Source organism: Phaethon aethereus (genome assembly GCF_964289735.1).
Source record: "Phaethon aethereus genome assembly, chromosome: 2".
Taxonomy (NCBI): domain Eukaryota; kingdom Metazoa; phylum Chordata; class Aves; order Phaethontiformes; family Phaethontidae; genus Phaethon; species Phaethon aethereus.
In genome coordinates this window covers 116,064,022-116,086,825 of record NC_138582.1, presented here as the reverse complement: position 1 = coordinate 116,086,825, position 22,804 = coordinate 116,064,022, and the positions used below count along the sequence as shown (strand labels likewise).

At 43.0% G+C, this 22,804-nt stretch overlaps 1 protein-coding gene across 1 annotated transcript in view; it reads right to left on the bottom strand.

The window, feature by feature from the left end:
- The window catches only part of GOLGA4 (golgin A4), a gene marked incomplete at both ends in the record, with an annotated part of 73,956 nt that extends 54,585 nt beyond the window's left edge, over window positions 1-19,371 (bottom strand). Inside the window, 2 exons of the mRNA XM_082014819.1 lie at window positions 8,553-8,648; window positions 19,285-19,371. Of these exons, the coding sequence (XP_081870945.1) occupies window positions 8,553-8,648; window positions 19,285-19,371 (183 nt within the window). The remainder of the gene's footprint in view (window positions 1-8,552; window positions 8,649-19,284) is intronic.
- Between the last annotated feature and the right edge of the window lie 3,433 nt (window positions 19,372-22,804).

The window sequence follows — 22,804 nt, the reverse complement described above, 5'->3', positions numbered from 1 at the left end:
TTTTAAAGCTCCTGCTACACATTTATTTAAGTGTGTAAAACCCACATAAGTTTCTTTCCTTATCTGAGCGTTTAGGCAAAACAAAAATAAGGAAGCTGACAAGCGTTAACAATTCCGGAAAGTCTTTGTTAAGTGGTGATGGTTGTAGAAGCTCATGGCTTTGGCTGTGCTATGCATGTTGTACATGTACCTCTTGAAAGGGTACATGCCAGAAAAAGAGAAGGCAAATGCTATGTATACACAAGTGTACAAACATAGAGCAGCAGCACTACAAGCAAGTCCAATGGCCTCATGAATTAGAAGCATGCAAATTCTCAACCACAAATAAAATAATGAAAACTGTAAGATAAAAACTACTTTGAATGTTTAGAGAAAGCCCATTAAGATGATAAAATACAGTTTGCAAAGCACTCATAATGGATTATGGCAAATATTATTAACCAAGAGATTATGAACATTTTCAACATGTAACATATATTATCTTCAGCTTAGTTAACTCACTTTTAAAAACATGTCTGTCAAGAACTTCAGGAATCACAGATGGTTCAAATTATCTCTTCATAGTAACAGTATGCTAATATTTGCTTCTCAAAATATTAAGATGTGACATTTCACCAGGGCATTATTTTGCTTAATCCTAATTCCATTAAATAGTACACCAAGAAAATTGCATTAAAAAGAATTCCTATTTAATCTCTAACAAGTTATTATTCTTCACCCAAACATAAAAAAAAAAATGGACTGTTGGTATGTTCAGCATCCATGAACATTGTATTTTCAAATCATACCCTGAAGTCCACGACCATGTCAGTGGAGCCAAATTCTAACAGGAGACTTAAACAGTAAGTCTTTCACAAAACATTACAATTATTATGTATTACAAAATTACAAAACCCAAAACTTATGGGTAAGATGACAAAGTGCTTTAAACAATGGGAAGAGTGAATTTTAAAAATTCACTCAAACTACCTGGTAGGCAAGTGACAGCGAGTGTATGTAACTCCTTTTAAGCAAGATCAGAAGATCCAAGCCATCCACAGCCTAAAATATGCCAATCCACATTACTAACTATTATGGTTTTGAGAAAAAAAGAAAAAAAAAGATAATGAATATAAATTGATGCAGTACTGCTTGAGCCTGCAGACATACAACTCCAGGGTCTCTATCATAACTAATAGTTTATACAAACAGTAGAATGCAATTAACAATACTGCTGAGTTTCACAGATGTTAGTCAAAAGTTTTATGCAAGAACATCACTAAATCATCTCAGCTTCACACTACTGTTGCTTGAGTGAAGGCAAGCACAAAAGTGAAGGAGCCGGCCCTACAAAAAAAGGCAGAAGACAACAATGCTGAGGCAGAATAGTAATCATAGAATAGTTTGGGTTGGAAGGGACCTTTAAAGGTCATCTAGTCCAGCCTCCCCTGCAATAAGTAGGGACATCTTCAACTAGATCAGGTTGCTCAGAGCCCCATCCAACCTCACCTGGAATGTTGCCAGGGAGGGGGCATCTACCACCTCTCTGGGAAACCTGTGCCAGTGCCTCACCACCTTCACTGTAAAAAACTTCTTCCTTATAGCTAGTTGAAATCTACCTTCTTTTAGTTTAAAACTATTACCCCTTGTCCTATCGCTACAGGTCCTGCTTAAAAGCCTGTCCCCACCTTTCTTAGAAGCCCCCTTTAAGTACTGGAAGGCTGCAATAAGGTCTCCCTGGAGCCTTCTCTGCTCCAGGCTGAACAACCCCAACTCTCGCAGCCTGCCCTCACAGCAGAGGTGTTCCATCCCTCAGATCGTTTTTGTGGCCCTCCTCTGGACCAGATCCAGCAGGTCCATGTCTTTCCTGTGCTGAGGGCTCCAGAGCTGGATGCAGGACTCCAGCTGGGGTCTTACCAGAGCAGAGCAGAGGGGCAGAATCACCTCCCTCGACCTGCTGGCCATGCTGATTTTGATGCAGCCCAGGATACGGTTGGCCTTCTGGGCTGCCAGCGCACATTGCTGGCTCATGTCCAGCTTTTCCTCCACCAGCACCCCCAAGTCTTTCTCAGCGGGGCTGCTCTCAGTTCCTTCATCCCCCAACCTGTACTGATACTGGGGGTTGCCCTGACCCAGATGCAGGACCCTGCACCTGGCCTTGTTGAACCTCATAAGGTTCACACAGGCCCACTCCTTCAGCTTGTCCAGGTCCCTCCGGATGGAATCCCGTCCCTCAGGCGTGTCAACCTCACCACTCAGCTTGGTGTTGTCTGCAAACTTGCTGAGGGTGCACTCGATCCCACTATGTCACTGATGAAGATAATTAAACAGTACTCACTGTTTCAAAATGAAATCACAAAATATTTCCTCCCCAATAGCCAAGACAAGAATTTCACACTTCAAATAGCTACCAAAGACAGAATATACCCAATCATGGTCCAACAGTGGTATTTCCTTAGCACATTTAGAACTGGCTGCATCTTCTCACTAGTGAGTTCATCCTCCATTCTTGGATGTTGCATGCTCAACAATGAAAATATTTAAGCACTTGCTCACAGTATTTTTGTTACTCCAGCAGCTCATTACCTGCTACGTTTTTACAGCTAAATTATAGGCAGAGCTGTCTAATGATTCCTATAATTACGCTACCTAATGTTTTCTAATAGGTACATGTGTTTTTATCTACACTTTCTGATTTTTTTTAATCAACTATTCAGTACGGCTTTAAAACTATCCGTCTAGTTAACTTGGGGAAGGCAGGGGGGTGTTAAAAGTCTCAAAAATTGATCCACCTATGCCTGGAAAAAAGGCAAGAAACAACGTGCTAGTCTGCCAAAATTAAACAGACATAAATATTTCCACAATGGCTTCTTGCACTTCAGGATCTGGCCTAATACCCACTCTGAATTATTTTAGTAGCTTCAGAAACATTAAACATATCTAGCGCTATACTGTCTAATGTATCACTAGCACCACATTAAGCACTATGCCAGTAATGCGATCAATAAAACTAGACAAGCAGGGAATCCAACTGGGCTGAAGCATACTGGCAATAGACAGAATGAGCAAAGATGTAAATAATCCTTTAACTAACCTCTAATTCTCTAATCCTCTGAATGCCATCAAATCACTCGCAGCTTGCTATAGAAATCCAACCAAGATCTTCCAATATTCTGTTTCAAACATACTCCAGGCTAAATGAACTCCCTAGCCCATACTGACCTTAATCTCAGGCACCAAATTAAGGCTATGATATTGCTGATTTTTTGTGACAACATTTAACTCCTATTTTTTTTCCAAGTAAAACCTTACTAACTAGCAAGCATTTTTATCTTGGAGAGAAAGTTACAAATAAGGTAAATTAGGTGATGAAGCCAGACACCATATGATGCTATATTTCCTTCAGTATTACCAAAGAACAATACATAAAGTTATTTTTTAAGTAATCTTTGCATTTCCAAAATTCTGAACAGTTTTTGTAGCCCTCAAGTTTGGCCTAAGTTATACAGCCTTACTTGTTCCTTAAGGACTTTCTGAACTCCAGAACCAACTGTGTTCATATTATTCTTGCTATTCCTCCTCCCTCTGAAGAAGTACCATGCTCAAATCTTCCTTTGCTATGATTCTGATGAGTGGGGTACAAGGACCGAAGTGCCTGTAACCCCTAGATCAAAGGGTTTCCTTAACATGCTATGAAACAAAAACCAGAATTTAACAGGGATTAGTTTGCCCCAAGTCTCATTGCTCTGGAGATGGCAGTAGTTGAATCAATGCATGTTACACATATATAGTTTGATTGCTGAAGGCAGTCATTATTCCCTTTCAGCAAAAAAGAAGAGAATCAATGGTGCGAAATTTCAGATTAATCTGTTATCAAGCAAATTTGAAAATTCATACATTTTGTTAGCAAAGTGCATCATGGTATATGTGCATTTGTAGTATGTTAATGCTTAAAAGCTTCTATAAATATATGCGGACAGTTTTGCTATGTTGTATACAAGCCCAGTGAGACAGAGGGAAAGACTGTAAGCTTGTCTAAGAGACAAGCCAGTATTTGCTCAGCTAGTTTAAAGAGCTGGGGGATGTCATCTATCAGGCTAAAGGTGTAGATTGTCTTACTGACAAGTAACTCATTCCCCACAGTAAATAAATAAATAAATAAATTTGGTTATTTGTCCAAGTTGGGGAATGCCAGAAGAAAGTTGTGAATAATTCAGTAATTTGCTGATTTACACAAATATTTATTTATAGAAGATTTATGCAATTTGCAACATAACCTTTTATGCCTCATCCCTACTGTGATCAAGGAACAGGAAAAACTGAAGTTCAAGGTTTCCTTCTGCAACTAAAAAAGCCCCAGAATCTAAGAATGCAGAATTGCATTTTCAGAAAGAGGTAGTACAGAAATCAAACACAACTCTCTCCTGGTTTGTTTTTTGTTCTGATGAGCAAACTAAACATGTTGGTGTATGCATCAGGAGTTTTAAAATCCAGGCTTTTGATACAGCCTCCAAAATTTAGTTTTAAATTTGCATGCCACAGAGGAAAAAAATATATAGACATATCTGAATCACTACCATCTTGCTGGCAACATCTATTTAGAAGTACTTCAAATTAAGTATATGAATACAAGAAAGATGCAGCATTAACAAAAGTACTGAAGGAATATTATTTCAGCTTTACTTGTCCTGCTTTATTAATAGCCCATCCTAGAAAAACATTTCAATTAATTTAAAAACACAGTCATTATATAGCTCCAAAGTGAGAATGAGAAGTACCTTGGCTAGCTTATCTTTAGCTCGAAGAAGAGCTATATATATTGTGCTCTGCTGTCACTTCCATAACACTCGTGAGGCTGAGAGTGGTATTTGGATCTGCATGACTGGCAGGTCATCCACAGCAAGTTATCAGCTGTTTGCTCTCAGTTGATGGGTCTGAACTAGTTTTGTTATCTTCTGCAGGTGGGCCTGACTTGTAAATAAGTGTATTATATATAACAGAAAGAAAATTTTGAACTTCTAGGAACAGTACTGAATATGATTGATGTATTTGACCTCAAATCCTGTTCAAGAGTCAATGCAGTAACAGTCTGAAAACCAAGCACTATTCTTCTCTGGAAAAGACTGGAAGCACAGAGTAAGCATGTTTTCATCATCCAGGGCTCTTTCAAATGGCACCAAGACCAGCTTAGAAAGCATCTGATATATGAATTTTCTGAAAAAGTTCTATGGAAATACCAATATATGCTTTTAGCTCACACTGTAGTCATATTTTACGGGCTACTTGCAAGAACACAATACAGAACTAGACAGATTTCTGCGCTTTCCTTATACACAAAAAAATTATGATCTTTTCTATAACACTACCTCTGGAGATCCACAGCTCTACTAAAATAGAAGCTGAAGAAGAAAGTGGACACAAAAAAGAAACTTATCTAGTATTACATGAGTGGAGCATACAAGTTGTTGTTTTTTTAACTGAGAGTGTTTTGGAATTTTGAAAAATAGACAAATCTTATCATTGCAGAATACAAAGCAACAACATTTGCCTGTACATTTTGTTATAATTCTTTGATTAGACTAATGCTGTTTACAACTGTAATTCACTCTGAAATTGTTTTTCTTCTAAAAATACTGAGTTTAAACCAAAGCATTCATGTAGAACACTTGCAACTTTGTTACTACTAAAAAATACTTTGCAACTTTGATAGCACTAAAAATCTGAAAACATGATCTACTAAAGACATACTAAAACATAATAGCCAAGAGGGAGGACAGAGAAGATACAGGAGAACAATGAAACAGCGTAATTTTGCTTAGCTTTCAGTACCAGAAGGTTTAGCAATTATTCATGTACTGCAATAACGTTTTAGCATATGATATTCTTCAAAATCCAAACATTTCCAGTATATTAAACGTTGTCCAACTTTAGTTCATTGTAATGGCATTGCCATTGACACTTGTACATAAAACATCTGCCTGATCAAATGAGAACATTGCAAAAAGTGCCCCGCAAAAGACATAATCAGGGCACATGTTTTCAGAGGTAGTATGTAATAGCTGCATCTTTTTTAAGCATAGGAATACTGCCACTGAATTGGATTTTATGAAAATCTAATCCAACAACCAAATTCCAAAGACAATTTGGTTTTAATCATTCTGTAAACACTTATGAGAAATATTTGGAGAAAGATTTCATATCTTGACCATACAGACGTATCTTTATTTTAGTAAAATTTTCCATTTGACATAAAACCAGTCCTTATAAAAAAAAGAACATGTTTTCATTCCCTTAGCAGCTTCACTACTTTCTGAATTTCTAACTGCAGGGTAGGTTTCAAAAGTAATACTAGCAGCTCCCTAAGCCCAAGAATGACTGTAAATCTGAGGTCACTTTAGTATTCTGTTTCCATTCGTAATCTTATTTCTCCTTCTGCCTCTCTGATCATTCCACCGTAACCACTGTATTTAGAGCATCGTGTTCTTCCCAGATAACTTGGTATGTCCTGTGGGAATTCTTCGCTTCTCCTATTTTCTGGAAGAGCACTCTGAAAAAACAGTCTGCTGGGGGACAATATATATCTGATGAAGAAGTACAAGACAAAATGTAGTTCTCCATAGAAATGATGAACACTACGGAAAGCATTGATACATACAGGTGACACATCAGTAGCACCCAACAACTTTGAAAATGTTATTTATTTTTTTAATGTTGTCCAAATTGTGAAGAGAGCTAGTATTTTTTAATAAATCAATTGATAAAACTGAAAAGAATATAAGTCTTCATCCTCACAACCCTTTTTCAGATCAGGAATAAAAGCAGACATCCTTAAAAATAAATACAAGTTAAGGAAAAATATTCTGCCTTTCACTCAATGTATGAGTTATACTATTTGACCAGAAAAGCAGTTGGTACTTGTATAATAAAAGGAGTGACAGTGTTACCACTTAATCTTTCCCTTCCCACCAAGAGGGGAAGATTTCTTCCTTCTGTGTAGGCAGCACCAAGTTAATGACAGGCAAAAAACACTGAATCAGTCACACAGAGGAATGTCACTGTGTCTCATGGCTTCAATATTTGATATTCCATTAAGCTTTTGCTGCTTAAAAAGTCTGAAAACTTTTAATCAGTTCTTTAACCTCTAGCACATTCTACAATGGATACACATAATAAAATAAAAAAGAGAAATCTTTATGTTTGCACTGGTCACTGATGACACCAACTTTTGGCACCAATTCATTCCTTCTAGGCCACAATGGTAGTTCTCATATGGCAATACACCACTTCTATACTCTGCATTAAGAGCAGAAATGCCGGTTGTTTTTCCTGAAAAAAAACAAAGAACCAGCAAACTCTCCTTTACTGAAACACTTAATAATTTATCCTGGGTGACACTGCTTGCTGACATTTTGGAGCATCAGTTAACAGAAAACCTCTCTACAGGGACAGAGGGAAGTCATTACATCCATACATATGTATATAATGTTAGAGAAAATAAGCATTTATTAGAAGGCTCAATACTGCATTTCCAAAATACAAAACAAAAATCATGAGGTACTTTTCCTTTCATTTCTATTATCATTGCAGGATCAAACTGCCAACCTGGTTTTGGCAGTGATTACCACCAAGTAATCACTGGTAACGTTCATAATGGAATCTAAGACAAATTCAAGGTATAGCTGATCATCTCCTAGAAATATAGTGTTAAAAATTCAAGTGGATTGTCCCACTGCAAGAAAACACATCTTTTTTGTAGCAAACCCCAGCAACTGAAATTTCTGGCTAGGAACTCAACATTTCCTCTGACAAAGTTCACAAAATCACAAAAGTTCCCTGCTTTACTCCACTGGCTTACTTTCACGCTAAGTCAGGACTTTTTTTGTTTGCTTTTCCTTTTCAACCAAGCCACATCAAAAAAGCCATAGTATTCAATATGAAAAAAGATGAGTATGGATTATGTCCTCTTATTGTTCTATTATGCAAGTCATGGTTACCCATCATCCTGATAGTGATTTTAATATTTTATCATTGATAATTTAGACTCAGTTTGATTTGTTCGTTTGGGGCTTTTTTGTTGGTGTTTTTTTTTTGCGTTGGGTTTATTTTGAGGGGGCTGTGTGGTGGTGTTAAATTTGATAGTTATTACTGGTATGGTTAGAAACATTCACAATGGCTCAGTTTAAGCATTGTTAGGCTCTTTCACCTCAAACTGCCTGTGCACTTAACTGGATTCCCCCAAATTTTCAACCAAAAAAGGCACAGAAGTCTCTCCGAATGTAACTTCTGTCCCACTACCTCACCGAGTTCAGTTCAGGGGTAAGATTTTTAAGACCTGAAGGAGGACTTCAAAGGTTTCCTAAACTGGGGGTTAACCACAACAGCTTAAAGGTCTATTTTACTAATATTAAATGCTTCAGTATTTAACCTAAAAATTAGACTATTCATATCTATAAATGCAGAGAAAACAGTGAGATTGAGGAATACACCCCCCATGTTCATCAAAGACACAAACTTAGATTTTTTTTTTTTTTTTTTTTAAGTTGAAAAATACAGAAAATCAGTTTTCAACTGACCTCTTTGTCTGGTGTTAAAGTGCCTTCATCATTCTGATCTGTAAATGAAGATGTCCTGCTTCTGTTGCCAGTTGGTGGAAGGGACTTGGAAGGGACCTACACAGAGATCACTTATATCAACAAGTAATAATATTAAGTCCAGAATTAATTATTCCATCTCATAATTTACTTCAACAATTACTAACTATAACATCTCAGTAAAGCCTGGTCTAGATCTTCCTTTTAAAGAAAACAACCAGTTCCACATACTGTCTGTGACAAGTTCTACCTTACTACAAAGTCTGCAGAGCAGAATATGTCATGAATTGGCCACGAAAGCATGCAATAAAATTAGTTATTTTGATTATTTCTGACCACGGTCCTCTTAAACCATATTTGAAACTCAAGCCTCCTAATACTTTAGCAACATAGTACAGCTGCTTAAGGTTTAAAAGTTTTGCAACTTGACAGGGATTCAAGCATTTACATATGGACTACCATCTGATTCCTTTACGAAATAACTTAAAAAAAACCAAAACTGACAAAAGAACAAAAAAAAATAAAACCACTTATAAAATTTAATCTAAACGAAGAAAAAGGGCAGAAGAAAATGACATATTTTACAATATTAATATGAACTTGTTGTTCCTGTCAGCACTGAACATCTATTCAAAGAAATTTCAGAACTTCATGCTGAGTGAGGCTGCAACAAACCATGCCAATCCAACCCAAATGTAGCTTGCCAGCCTCATACTTCAAAATTCAAATATAAAATTTCAGTAGAAATGTAATGAACATTCAAATATCAACCAGCTTTTACGTACAAAGAAACTAATTAGCAAGATCTCTCATTAGGTATGTTCTACAATATACCCAGAATGAACAAAGTGTTGCAAACCCAACAAACAAAAAAAACCCCATAAAAAAGAAAAAATAAGTACCATAAATCCTTTAACACTTTGTTGCAGCACCACCATTGAGGTTGCATACATAAATTCTGCCTTCCAAAACACCTGTCTCACAAGACAGAGTTTGATGTTCTAAAACATGACTGACAAGAGTATCAGACCGCTGAAAAGATACATGGTGGGCTGACCCTGGCTGGATGCCAGGTGCCCACCAAAGCTGCTCTGTCACTCCCCTCCTCAGCTGGACAGGGGAGAGAAAACATAACAAAAGTCTCATGGGTTGAGATAAGGGCAGGGAGAGATCACTCACCAATTACTGTCATGGGCAAAACAGACTCAACTTGGGGAAATTAATTTATTACCAATCAAATCAAAGTAGTGCAATGAGAAATAAAAACTAAATCTTAAAACATCTTCCCCCCACCCCTGCCTTCTTCCTGGGCTCAACTTTACTCCCAAATTCTCTCCCTCCCCTCCGAGCCCCCAGCAGTGCAGGGGGACGGGGAATGGGGGTTGTGGTCAGTTCATTACACATTGTCTCTGCCCGCTCCTTCCTCCTCAAGGAGGAGGACTCCTCACACTCTTCCCCTGCTCCAGTGTGGGGTCCTTCCCATGGGAAACAGTCCTCCACAAACCTCCCAGACTGAGTGCTTCCCACAGGCTGCAGTTCTTCATGAACTGCTCCAGCCTGGGTCCTGTCCACAAGGTGCCATCCTTCAGGAACAGACTGCTCCAGCCTGGGTTCCCCATGAACTCACAAGTCCTGCCAGCAAACCTGCTCCAGCCTGGGCTCCTCCCTCCATGGAGCCACAGGTCCTGCCAGATGCCTGCTCCAGAGTGGGCTTCCCATGGGGTCACAGCCTCCTTTAGGTGTATCTACGTGCTCCAGTGTGGGGTCCTCCATGGGCTGCAGCTGGATATCTGCTCCGCCAGCAAACTCCATGGGCAGAAGGGGGACAGCCTGCCTCACCATGGTCTTCATTGTATCAGGATATGCTACGTCAGTTTCATTTGCCTTGCGTGGCCCTTTGCAGAGAGGAAAGCATGGTCTTAAGCACTGGCTACCAGTCCGTTTTCAAGCGTAACTCAAAGCATAGCTTTGAGTTTTACCTCATAAATCCCATGTTGTTTGAAATCCATGCTACTTAAACACTGTCTTTTTCCTCAAAGCCCTCGAGACAGGGTCACTCATGGCAGGGGAATTTGTCTCTAGTCTCACTCTGCCTACTGATCCCTCAGATCCGCATTAGGACACATGCAAGAGCCTGTCTTGTCACACTGAGCTTGCATCAAAATATTGAGATTCTTTAACTCAGCAGACAGAGTCTGGCAGCTTTCTGCTCTCATTGCACCAGTTCTGCAAACTCATTACCACGTGTGTGCTAGAAGATTGTTTTTCATAGTTCATTTATTAATTTAAAAAAAAGTTTCTTCGTATCTCAATGACATCATCAGTAATTTCATCATACTGGTATTCTCAGGTCATTTCAGATGGGCATATAGAAAGTACAATCTTCAGTCCTTCTCTGCAGCTATCTTACAGGTGTGTAGGGCCTCTTAAAGAGAGGCAGTTGCCTTTTAGTGCTGGATGGCCACCTGGCCAGCCACCTCCTTACCCGTATCAGCATTACCAACAACAACCTTCCTCTTCACTAAATGCCTGCAGAATTCATTTAAAAAATCATCAGCAAACTTTACTCACACTCCTGGAGAGTAAAGCATAACCCCGCCAACAGCAGTGACATGAACTGCATCACACTGGCCCACCAGGGTTTCGTCTCTTGAGGCTTTTTCAGCATCTGGGCTGATTTGGCACTTTCTCCAATGAAACCTCCAAAATGGAAGCTCAGTTAATGCCAGCTGTGGATATTTTCTTCCTTAAGAGTCAGACATCCATTTTGAAAGGGACTGGACTGACACCACCAGCTTCATGGTCAACGCCCACCCACACAGCCCGTCTGTTGCCCAGTCGGCTAGTGGAGAGCTGGTTGCGACTGCGTGGAGCTGGACTCCAGCAGGCTACTGATGGGTGAAAGCCCCATTAACACATCTCTCAGGGTTCACCCTTCATGCTTTGCTTCCATCAAATGTATGAGAGAGTGAAGTTTGTGGTTAGGTCTTTTGAATTTACATTGCAGAAAAGCATCGTTCAAGAAATGCAGGTTTCCTTGTCCACATCATATTCTGGATTTCATGGCACCCATGGGGCAGAAAAAGCTCTGACTCATGGTATAGTTCTATGGCCCCCATCCTCCCTACCAGCTGAAGCTCTGACAGAAGAGACATCCTCTACATCAATAAACCCTGTGTGAGGAACTGCAGGGTAGAAATAGGTAACACAACATCATGAGGGACACCATGAGTTTCTGCTCCAGTCTGAAAAGACTGGTGTAGGCAAATGTCCCTGGAGGCATGAGTAGATCACGGAGTGACTGTAAGCCACCAATGTGATACAGGCAAATGCAGTCTTGTGTGTCAGCCAAGCATATTTCCATAGCAAAGGCAAGCATTGTGCAAAGCCCTGGTGAGCACTCACCTGTACCGCTATTGACATTTCTCAGTCCTCAGGTTCAAGAAAGATAAATGCCATCCGAGATGAAGGCGAACAAAGGCTAAGCAGCTGATTAGGAGCATGGAGGGGCTACAGAAAAAGTTGACAACTGGAAGGAACAAGACAAAGGCTGAGAAGGCTACTGTTACTTTCAAGAAAGGTATAAAGGATGAAGGCTGAAGAAGAAAAAGGGTTACTGAAGTGCTAAGAAAAATACGATAAAGAACACAAAACAATTCAGGACTTCCTTCCAAGAAGAAGATCTCACCATAAACAATGCAGTAGCAAATGTCCCTTGGTGCACTGGCAAGGAATGACGAGGAAATCATGCATGTTGCTAGATCTCTGCAAAGTTCATACAGAGGGAACCAAACCCCTTTCTTTCACCTCTGGCATCACCACAACCAAATGGATGTCTATGGTATAAATGGCCTTGTTTACATAGTCTGAAGGTACATACCAATTTTGTCACCAACATAAAAACCCAAAATAGTACCTTCCTAACTCTTTCAGTACTCTAAAAACTAAATTCTGAAGGAAAGAGATTTGCCAGGGTGTTTACTAATATCTGAACATCCTCCCACAAAATGAGGTAGGCAAATAACTCTCTAAAAGATTGAAGTCAGAAATGAGATGCGAAAGTTTTCACTCGTAGCTGAAGTGCATCCTGCATCCTCTATGAACACGGCCAATATGCGTGTTTAACAGAGGAGCTGCACAGCTTGGTTTCAGTGGGACAGGGGGATGTGACAGCAACAGCAGTACTGGGCTATTTTCACGGTTTGGAAGAGTCATCCTTTGCCTGGCTGTGCTTTAGGCACAGATCCAAACGTTCTAGGTCTGAAAATGACCAGCCTTTCCACCAAGCCAGTGTAAACTCCGCTCACTTGTTTTTCATAGCCTGTGTTATTTCCATGGTGGTCTGTTGGCACCATCCATCCCAGCCTATGGCTCTGGCTACACTTTGGCTTTCCTCCAGGCTGCAGCTGCCGAAATCCTGCCCCTTACACCCCAGGAAAAGGGTTTGTGTCCAGCCAGATAAAGTCCCTGGTCCTCCTCACTGTGGGGCCTTAAGAACATTAGCTCTGGCACAGAGAGGGACAGTTAATGGCGTGGTGTCTGGGTTGGAGGGCTGGTTTCTGCCATGGCCTGAGAGAAGAATGATAGCACACATTTGTCCCCGAGAGCTGAGCTGCAGAGGAAGCACCAGGGACACCCAGAAGCTGTGCCCAGTGCATGGCCACCAAGGGCAGGGACACCCCCCTGGGCCTCCTGGGCATAGGGACTGCCTTGGGGCCAGCACCCCAAAGGCTTCTTCGAAGGATGCTGGGCAGAGGATGGGGTGGCTGGGGCTGCGCATGGAGTGCCCCATCATCCCCATGTCACAGTGCCACCACCCAGCAATGCAGCAGTCACAATGCCCCAGGGCAGGATAAAAGGGAGCACCCTCCTGTGTCCCGCTGCCAGAGCTGGCCTGGGGGCAGCCTGAAGACATCTGAAAGGAAATCCTTGAGGAGCTGGTGGAATTACTTGATGGAGGCTGAGGGAGGAAGACTGGAGGCTGGACAAGACTGCTGAAGGTTCTCTGCTGCAAGGCTCATCTGATGGGAAAGAAAACCTTTTCAGCTGGACAGCAGTGGCAAGACCAAGGGAATGCCTTCTTGAGGAGCAACTGCAGAGCTCACCATCCTCATAACCTGCAGAGCCAGGGCCAGCAGCCATGAGAAATGGGATGCAGAGACATTGCAAGTTATCCCAGTGCTTTGGAGCACCCACTGGTTTTCTGCCAGGCACAGGAAGGATTCTTGCACCCAAGGTCAATCAGGCCAGGGGCATTTGGGCACTCTTGGAAGCCACTCAGATGGCTTCAAGTTGAGGGAGAAGAGAGCTTGGGCATCTCTGGGAGAGCAGCCGGTGGGACGAGGAGGCAGGTCGTGCTCACATGCTCAGGGAACAGCCGATCGCCAGCTCTGCCTGGGGTCAGGAAGGAATTTTCCCCCGGGGCAGATTGGCACTGGTCCCCGGGGGTTTTTTGCCTTCCTCTGCAGCACTGAGCATGACCACTTGTCAGGGCTCCTCTGGTCCATTTTGGCTAGGTTCCTGCCTGCTGCTCATGCACCACCAAGATGGCCTCTTGTGCCCTGCAGCTGGGGGGAGGAAGGCTTTTTCCCCCCGCCCCTACAGTGGGCTACCAAGTGTCCCTGGGGGTTTTTTTGCCTTCCTCTGTAGCACTGAGCACAGCCCCTTGCCAGGGCTCCTCTGGGCCCTTTCGGATCGGTTCTTGCCGGCTGCTCGGGCCCCTCCAAGGCACCACTCGTGCCCTGGCTCTCTCTGGCTCTCTTGCCCCGTGTGAGTTGGGAGCGGGAGCGAGCTCTGCTCCTCCCTTGGCTCCATTTCCCCAGGGCTTCTTGCTTGTGCAGAACAGCCTGTGCTTGGAAGGGCTCCAGGCTGCTGCCCCATCCAGAGCTGCCATTTCTCAGCTCTCCCCACGTGCGATACAGGTGCCGGGCAGGCACGAGAGCGCTTGTCAGGCATCGCTGGCCAAGAAGCACAACAGAGCAAGTTTTGGAAGGCAAAAAGTGTGCCTTTCATCAATATGCGTCATACTTTGGAAAATACCCCACAGTACCACACACCTCTTCTTCTTCTTCTTCTTTTGTGTGTGGTTGGTCCTGATGCTCATTCTTCCCATTCTCACACTTCAGGAGACAGGGACTGCGTGGCCTGTATTCCTGCTGCTACTGTCCACAGCTCTCTGGCTTTCCTTTGCCAGGCTGCAAGGGATGTTTTTTCAAGCTAAACTGAAGAACACATCAGCCTGCTCCTGGCTACACATGCACACTGTATTAATGCTTGTGAGCACTGGCTCTGAAACAGAGTCAGAAAATAAAAATACTATCCTGTCTCCACTTGTAACCTTTGTGTTTTGTGTCCTTGAAGGTGTTTTTGGAGCTGAAAACCCCTGGCATTTCACGCAAATAACAGTCTCATCATTATTCGACTCACAGTAAGTGCAGGAAATAGAATAGCATAGTTCAGCTGGAAGGAACCTACAACAATCATCTATTCCAACTGCCTGACCACAAGTTAAACCATGGCATTAAAGACATTATCCAAATAAATGCCTCTTAAACACTGTCAGGCATGGGACATTGACCACCTCTCCAGGAAGCCTGTCCCAGGGTTTGACCACCCTCTCAGCAAAGAAATGTTTCCTCATGTCAGGTCCAAACCTCCCCTGACAGACGCAGCTTTGAGCCGTTCCCACACATCCTGGCACTGGGTCCCAAGGAGAAAAGTTCAGCACCTCCCTCTCCACTGCCCCTCCTCAGGAAGCTGGAGAGAGCAGGGAGGTCACCCCTCAGCCTCCTTCTCTCCCAACTAGACAAACCCCCTGTCCTCAGCTGCTCCTCAGAGGACATGCCTGGCAGCCCCTTCCCCAGCTTTGGTGCCCTCCTCAGGACACATTCAAGTACTTGAACATCCTTTTTAAATGGTGGGGCCCAGAACCGCACACGATACTCAAGGTTAGGCCACACCAGCGCTAAGTACAGTGGGATAATCACCTCTTTGGACCAGCCAGTTATGCTATGTTTGATGCACCCCAGGATGTGGGTTGCCCTCTTGGCTGCCAGGGCACACTGCTGGCTCCTCTTGAGCCTCCTGTCAACCAGCACCCCCAGGCCCCTTTCTGCAGGGCTGCTCTCCAACCACTCCTCTCCCACTTTAGACTTGGGTCCAGCATTATTCCATCCCAGATGCAGAATACAGCCTTGTTCCTGTTCAATTTCATGCCATTAATGATTGCCCAATGTTCTAATCTATCCAGATCCCTCTGCAAGGCCTCTTGTCCCTCGAGAGAGTCAACAGCTCCTCTCAGTTTAGCATCATCAGTAAACTTGCTAACTGTGCGTTCAACTCCTGCGTCCAGATGACAAAAAATTGAACAGAATTGGCCCTAGAGTTGAACCCTGAGGTTCACCAGCCAGACGTAGCCTCGTTCACTGCAACCCTTTGAGTCCTGCTGTTCAGCCAGTTCTGCAGCACACCATGTATCTGCTCATCCCACAGCTGCACAACTTGTCCAGAAGGATGCTGTGAGGGACAGTATCAAAAGCCTTACTAAAATCTAGATGAACTACATCTACCACCCTCCCTTCATCCGCTAGGCGGGTGACCTTATTGTAGAAGGATATTAAATTAGTTAAATAGGACATTCTCTTTCTGCATTCATGTTGACTGTGCTTGGTGATTGCATTATGCTTAGAATGTCTTTCAATAGCACCCAGGATGATCTTCGTAGTTTTTCCGGGTACTGAGGTTAGACTAACAGGTCTGCAGTTTCCTGGGTCTTCCCTTGTGCCCTTCTTGTAAACTGGAATAGCACTGGCTAGCTTCCAGTCAGTGGGGACCTCCACAGACTCCCAAGATGACTGAGAGCGGTCCTGCTATAACATCTGCTAGCTCCTTCAGTACTCTGGGATGAGTACCATCAGGCCCCATGGAGTTACGAACATTCAACTGACATAGCCAGTCCCTTACAATTTCATTGTCCACAAACAGAAATTCACTGTTCCTGCAGTCATGGTCCTCCAACTCAGAGGACCAGGCAGCCCAAGGTCTATCAGTGCTATTAAAGACTGAGGCAAGGAAAGTATTGAATGTCTCTGCTTTTTCTTCATCCCTATTTGTCAGGTAACCATCTTCAGTAAGTATCTGTCCAAGAGACATCTGGAATGGCAACAGCATTTTTTTTTTTCCTCCATGTCAGCAGTTAGAAATGGATGTGTTCTTCAGCCTGTGAGGTGCAGAGCACAGGTATTCTCAAGCTGACATATGACATGTGTTAGCTAACGGAGGCCTACAAAGGCCTCCTCAGAAAAAGTGTTACACTTGAGAAATTTTACTTCTGGATTTAATCAGTCTTACGTCAGTAAATTTAGTCTTGGACACTACAAACCAGAGTACAAATTACAAGTTCGAGGTCTCAAAGCAGAAGATACGAATAGAGCAGACAGGGTACGGTGAGTGCAGTCTCCCTACAACTGGGTGTAGGAAAGAAAAGAGAAAAAATGAATGCATGCAAGAGTCTCATAAAACTAAGAAATTTTCAATATTTGGAAAATTTGGTTTGATAATGTCTCGATAGAAAGTAGCTGATAATCTATATGATGACAGAGTACCCAGCAAGTGGAGTGCATTTTAAGGATCTGAATTAGTAAAAGCAAGGTAACAAAAGTATATTCCACACTCTGCAAGACTCCAGTACATTTTACAGGCCTCAAAACCTTCTCACTCCCTCCTCATTTACAGAATCTGTCTTCAAATGAGATATAAGGAGTGAGCAAATCTTTACTTTTAAGATCAAATTTAACTCCAATTTCCCTCTAGTGTTACTTGAGAGCAATTGAGGAAGCAACGATACTAGAAGACAACTATTTTACATGAAAACAAATACCTGTTCACATTTTCTGCTTTTCATTCATGTCAATCCTTGGGTTACATGATCTACTCTGGTCACAGTATAGCAGACTGGGTAAAAGTATCACTTATACTAAACTCTTGTATTAGGTTTCACAAAATTTGTCAATGTTAGTTTTAACAGCGAAATAAAGACTACAATCTATCATGCTGTTGGGTGCACATGTGCATTCAGGCCCAAATCTATTCAGAACGCTGATTTTCAGCAAATACTGACCCTTTAACACATGCACCAAGTATCCTGAAGTGAGTGGGTTACAATATTGTGTGCACAGTATTATAATTTAGCTGCTGCTTATTGAAGATAGTAAGCTTTGCAGCTCAGTCCCAACACTGTACTGAAAACTCACCACATATGCCAATTCAGGACAGCACTCAAAACTGCCACTGACAAAAGTGTACTTAACTTCACTAACTAGAGAAGACCCAAAACTAATAACTATGAAAAGGCTTAAAATAAAACTCAAGCAGCTACATAAAGATTTACAGTAGATTTGTTTCCAAAAATACTGCCCCTATTTGACAAACAAGTGATTTAAAAAATACTACATATCTGAATGTCAGCAGTTTTGAAACCATGGTCTAATACTGAGACTATGCAGTGTCAGATCTCCCAGTGGTTCAAATTACATTCAGATCAAGCCCAGGCAACTGACCGCCTATTTGTAAAATTAACCGAATTCTCTGCCTATAGCTTAACATTCAAATGATACAAACTTTATACCAGTTTTATTCTTTTAGATTCCAAGAGGCAAGGGATACTTAATCCAGCAAAAAGCTAGAGACACAGTTAGACATCTTTTTCAGCACAGTTTGCCAATATGGCATTAACTTGTCAAAATCTTTCTACCCAAGTTTGAACTGAGAGAGTTTATTCTGCTTTGATACATGCACAAGAGTGATCAGAACATTTTTTTGGCCATTGTCACTTTCAGAGATACTCCACCCATGTCATATCTAATGTTCATTATTACAATTTAAAAACGGTAGTTTCTAGAATCCAATACTAATCATAATTTTCTGAAACTACACATAAGAGAAAAATGACCAACTAAGTTATAACAAAAAAAATAATGCCTTGCTCTCAGCTTTAGCATAAAGCTCAATATTGTCAATTTTTCCAGAGTTTAAAAAAAAAAAAAAAAAGGTAAGAATAAGGTTAAGGTAAGCAGACCAGCCCTCTGAACAATGGAAACAGAAGGGATTTACTGAAAGAATAAACATTAAAACGAGAGAAAAAGGTAACTAGCGATTTCAGTGCTGGACTGTTACCCTGTGCACCTCAAAGCGTCATTCCTTTAAATACTAAAGAAGAAACCCACTTCTGCTTCGCTCCGTTTGCCATTCAGGCACCAGCCAGTTTTTACAGTCCTCCAAAAGACGGCCTTTGCAAAGTAGCCAAAGAGAAGAACAGCCTCAGCAGCCCGCGGAGAGGCTTCCAGGACAGGAGCCGGCTCGGTAACAACAAAGTTGGCTTCCAAAGTTACGGCGAAGCGGCTCCGCCCCGACAGACAGCCGGGGCGCGGGCGCGGTGCCTGCCAGCCGGCCCATCCCACCGCCCTCGGCCGCCCACCACACGCAGGACGCCAAGGCCTGCGCTGCGCGACCCTCCCCGCGGCCGGGGCGGCAGGACCGCTCCCACCCGCTGTCAGCGGGAGGCCGAGGCCCTTCCCGGGCGAAGCGCGGCCCTGCCCCGCCGGGTGAGAGGCCACCGGCGCCCGGCCAGAGGCTACAAGCCGCCCAGGGCTCCGTCCCGGCCCCCCACACCGACCCGGCGGACACCTCCGCCACCGTTCCCCAACACCCGCCGTACCTGTGGCGGGAGGGGGACCGCGCGTCCCCCTGCCCCGCGCGGCGGTGCCTGCTCCTCGCTGATCTTCTGCTTCAGCTTCTTGAACATGGTGGCGGGAGCGGGGGGGGGGGGGAGGAGGTCAGGGGTCGGCGGCGAGGGGAGCGAGATACGACTCCCCAACCGGTTACGCAGTGCCTCTCGCTCAACGGGCGAGGGGCGCCGGGGGCGTAGGGTGGCGGTGATGGGACTGAGCTTCGGTCGCCCCAGCCCCGCTGAGGGCAAGCCACCGCCACCGCCTCTCCTTCCTGGCTCCCCCCCCCCACCGCGGAGCAGGTGAACGCTGCGGCTACTGCGCCTGCGCAGCCAACGTGGACCCGAGCGCTGAGGACGCTACGGCGTGCGGCGCGGCACAAACTTCCCGACGGAATGCCCGGCGCCATTCCTCCCCCCGCCACCGGGGGCGGGCGCTGGCGGTGAGCCGCCCGGCCGGGCCTGGGCGCCGGGCCTCTGCCGCCGCGCTTCGCCTCCCTCCGGGCGGCCGCGGGCCGGGAGGCGGTGCCGTGCTGGGAATAGGGCGGGCGGAGGGGCGGTGGTGCCCGCCCGCAGTCGAGGCGCCATTGCTCTGTCAGGAGCGGGGAGAGGGAGCGGTAACCACCAGCGGCGGGGTACTAGGGGTTGTAGGCCCTTCGGTGACACGGCGCCTGCGTGTTGGTTAGTGACAGTCTCGCACACAAGGTCTCAAAAGCCTACACGCAAACTGCCGCGTGATGACAACGCGCCCGATTTCTGAGCTTGTGAAAGCTTCTGACTAAAAAAAATGCTCAAAAGTTGCCTTTTGAAACTGTCTGAAAACGTATCTGCTGATAAGTTACGTTGTTTTCATTTAGTCCACCCTGAAACCTTTCGAGTACTCTTCTATTTGTAAACCTGAGGTACTGCAGACTACCATTAAATGGTGGAAAGGCAGCGTTTGCCACAGTATGTTGTTACTATCTCTTTAACACGGTGGAGGGAATGTTCTTGGCTGCTTTACGTTAAAACCCACGGCTTTAGAGCCCTTGTTGGACGAGGTTTGTGTCTGTGTGTTCAGGCCTTTCAGCGTAGATGCAGATGCATTCTCCAACAATGGGACTATTTTGAAACTTGCTGTGTTGACAGCGATGTCGTATGAAGGCTACAAATGCACCATGCTATTTGCAAGAAATGCTGAACCATGAGGTCTTCTGTACAGCGCCATACAAGGAAAACTGTATGCGATAATCACAAACATCCAGAAATGTTTTCGCTGAAACACACTCCTGTCATCTTTAATTTTGAGGGGAAAAAAGTGGATAGGAAATAAATGGTTTGCTGTACAGTGACCAAAAAAAAAAGCAAGATGCATCTTAAGCAAACATAAGCTGATGTTAGTTTTTCCTAATTTTTTTGCTACGTTAAAAAAAGAAATTTTCATCAGTCTGTTTAGCTGTAGAGAAACTGAAGTGATCATTTTCTTCGTGTTCCCATTAAGGCTACTATGCATACCTTGGATGGCAGCAGCGACTTGCACACCACCGATTTCTAGTGAGAACACTCAAAAAAAGCTAGTCTGAACTTGCAGGGTGTAACAGTCGGATAAGTATTTTGAAAATTTTTACGTTCTCTTTTCTATAGGTGGACTTGAAACAGATGTATAGGAAAAACACCTGAATAGCAGCCCATGAGGAAACGAGATAAAATGGGCAATTAAGTTTACTGCAGCCATAAAATCCAAAAATTCTCTACTTCAGTCAGGTAGCCTCTGTTCCCTCTAAATACGACACGCAGCAGCACAGTTGTACAGTTCTGAGGTCAGCTAGTGAGAGGAGCATTGCTTGATGAATGCTTTGGGAAGCCCTGTAATAACCTTCCATCTCCCAATAAATCTGCGGTTCTCTCACACCTATGTGCTCTATTACAAATGCTAGCTCATATTCTCTTCTTCTCTTCAGTTTCTGCAGATTACACTCTAATTTTAAACCTAAGTCACTAAATGTAGCATGTGAGTTTGATGGATAGGTGCATAATTGAAAGGACACTAGCTCTTACAGCTATCAAATAGAAAAGCAGAGCTTTGTCACTTCTTCCATAAAATACATCCAACACAGAAGAGCACGCTGTATTATTTCCATGAAAATCTAAAGCTTAAGATAGTATGTTCTGACTGTTTCTTGTAGTGCAGATATTTTCATAGGACTAAAGGCTATGTGGAATAGAAGAAGTATGAGACTAGAAACTATGATAAAAGAGAAATTATTTTCTCCTACACTAAAGTCTTAGTTGCTACAGAAAATGGTGATTATTAATTAACTGAAAACTCTGTTAAGGACTTACAATAATACTAACCCAACGTGGTAATCATATGGCAGTCAGATAATTTCCAGGGGATATTTTTACTACAGGAAGGTCTTCTGTTGTGTAAATTCCAATGCACATAACCACCTCCTGTTCTCCACAGGTGGTACCTAACCTGGGTTTTAGGAAGAGGTGAAGTAATATTTGTATGTATCATTTAATCATATATAGATTGGTGGCATTTAAAAAATCAAGGACAACGTGAATTTCTGTGCTTTTGAATTGGTACAAAGCAGTGATATTTTGTGATATTTAATACGTGTCTATTGTTGCTCAGATAATACAAAGTGGTATCCCATATTAAGCGGTAGTATACAAATTCTGTAGATAGATATGATAACTCTGCAAAACACTATCATAACCCTTCTAAAAGGGCTTTAAATGTTTTAGCGCCTGGGCAAGTTTGATTAAAACATATTGCAATATACAAAGCATTTACTCTAAACCCCACAGAAGTCCTGGGGGAAATGTCTGGAACCATATTCTTGCACAAACACACACACACATACATACATACACACACTCTCACAGTGTCAGATTTCCTTATTTAATTGAATAGTACCTTATTTCTAGAGGGTTGATCTGATCTTAGTAGATTTCTTTGTGAAGTTAAAAGTAGTAGTTGAAAGATTTGCCTCTCCTTTTTTATCTTCCTTAAGTACACCAGTTAACATAGGCTAAACAAGAGAAATACGACATTATTGTACTGTCTATGAAAGATAAATGCACATCTGCAAACAGCACTGGTTATGGTAAATACTTAAGAATAAAGGTCTGTTCCAAATTAAATGTATAGCAGTTGTTAATGTATTTCCGTGGGAAAGGGAACAGAACATAAATGTAAAAGACTGTTTTCATAGCAGTCTAGACTTCTCCAATCATCAGCGACAGTGGCCCACACATCCCTGCAATTCCATTTCTTGCCCTTTGCTAGCTCCAGTGCTCGTCAGACCTTTCCCTTAGTCATTTCTGCAGGAAACTAACCTGACAAAAGAGCAAATAATTTTCTGCTGACTTACTGTGCCGAGTCCCCCAAGTACAGGAGCTGCTGCAAGAGATACAGGGGCAGTCAGAAGCTGGATAGCTTTACGTTGCCAGAGTTATTTCAGATTGCTGAGGAACGTACAGTCTTTGCTGAGCAATTTGATTAACTTTAGGGCATAAATTA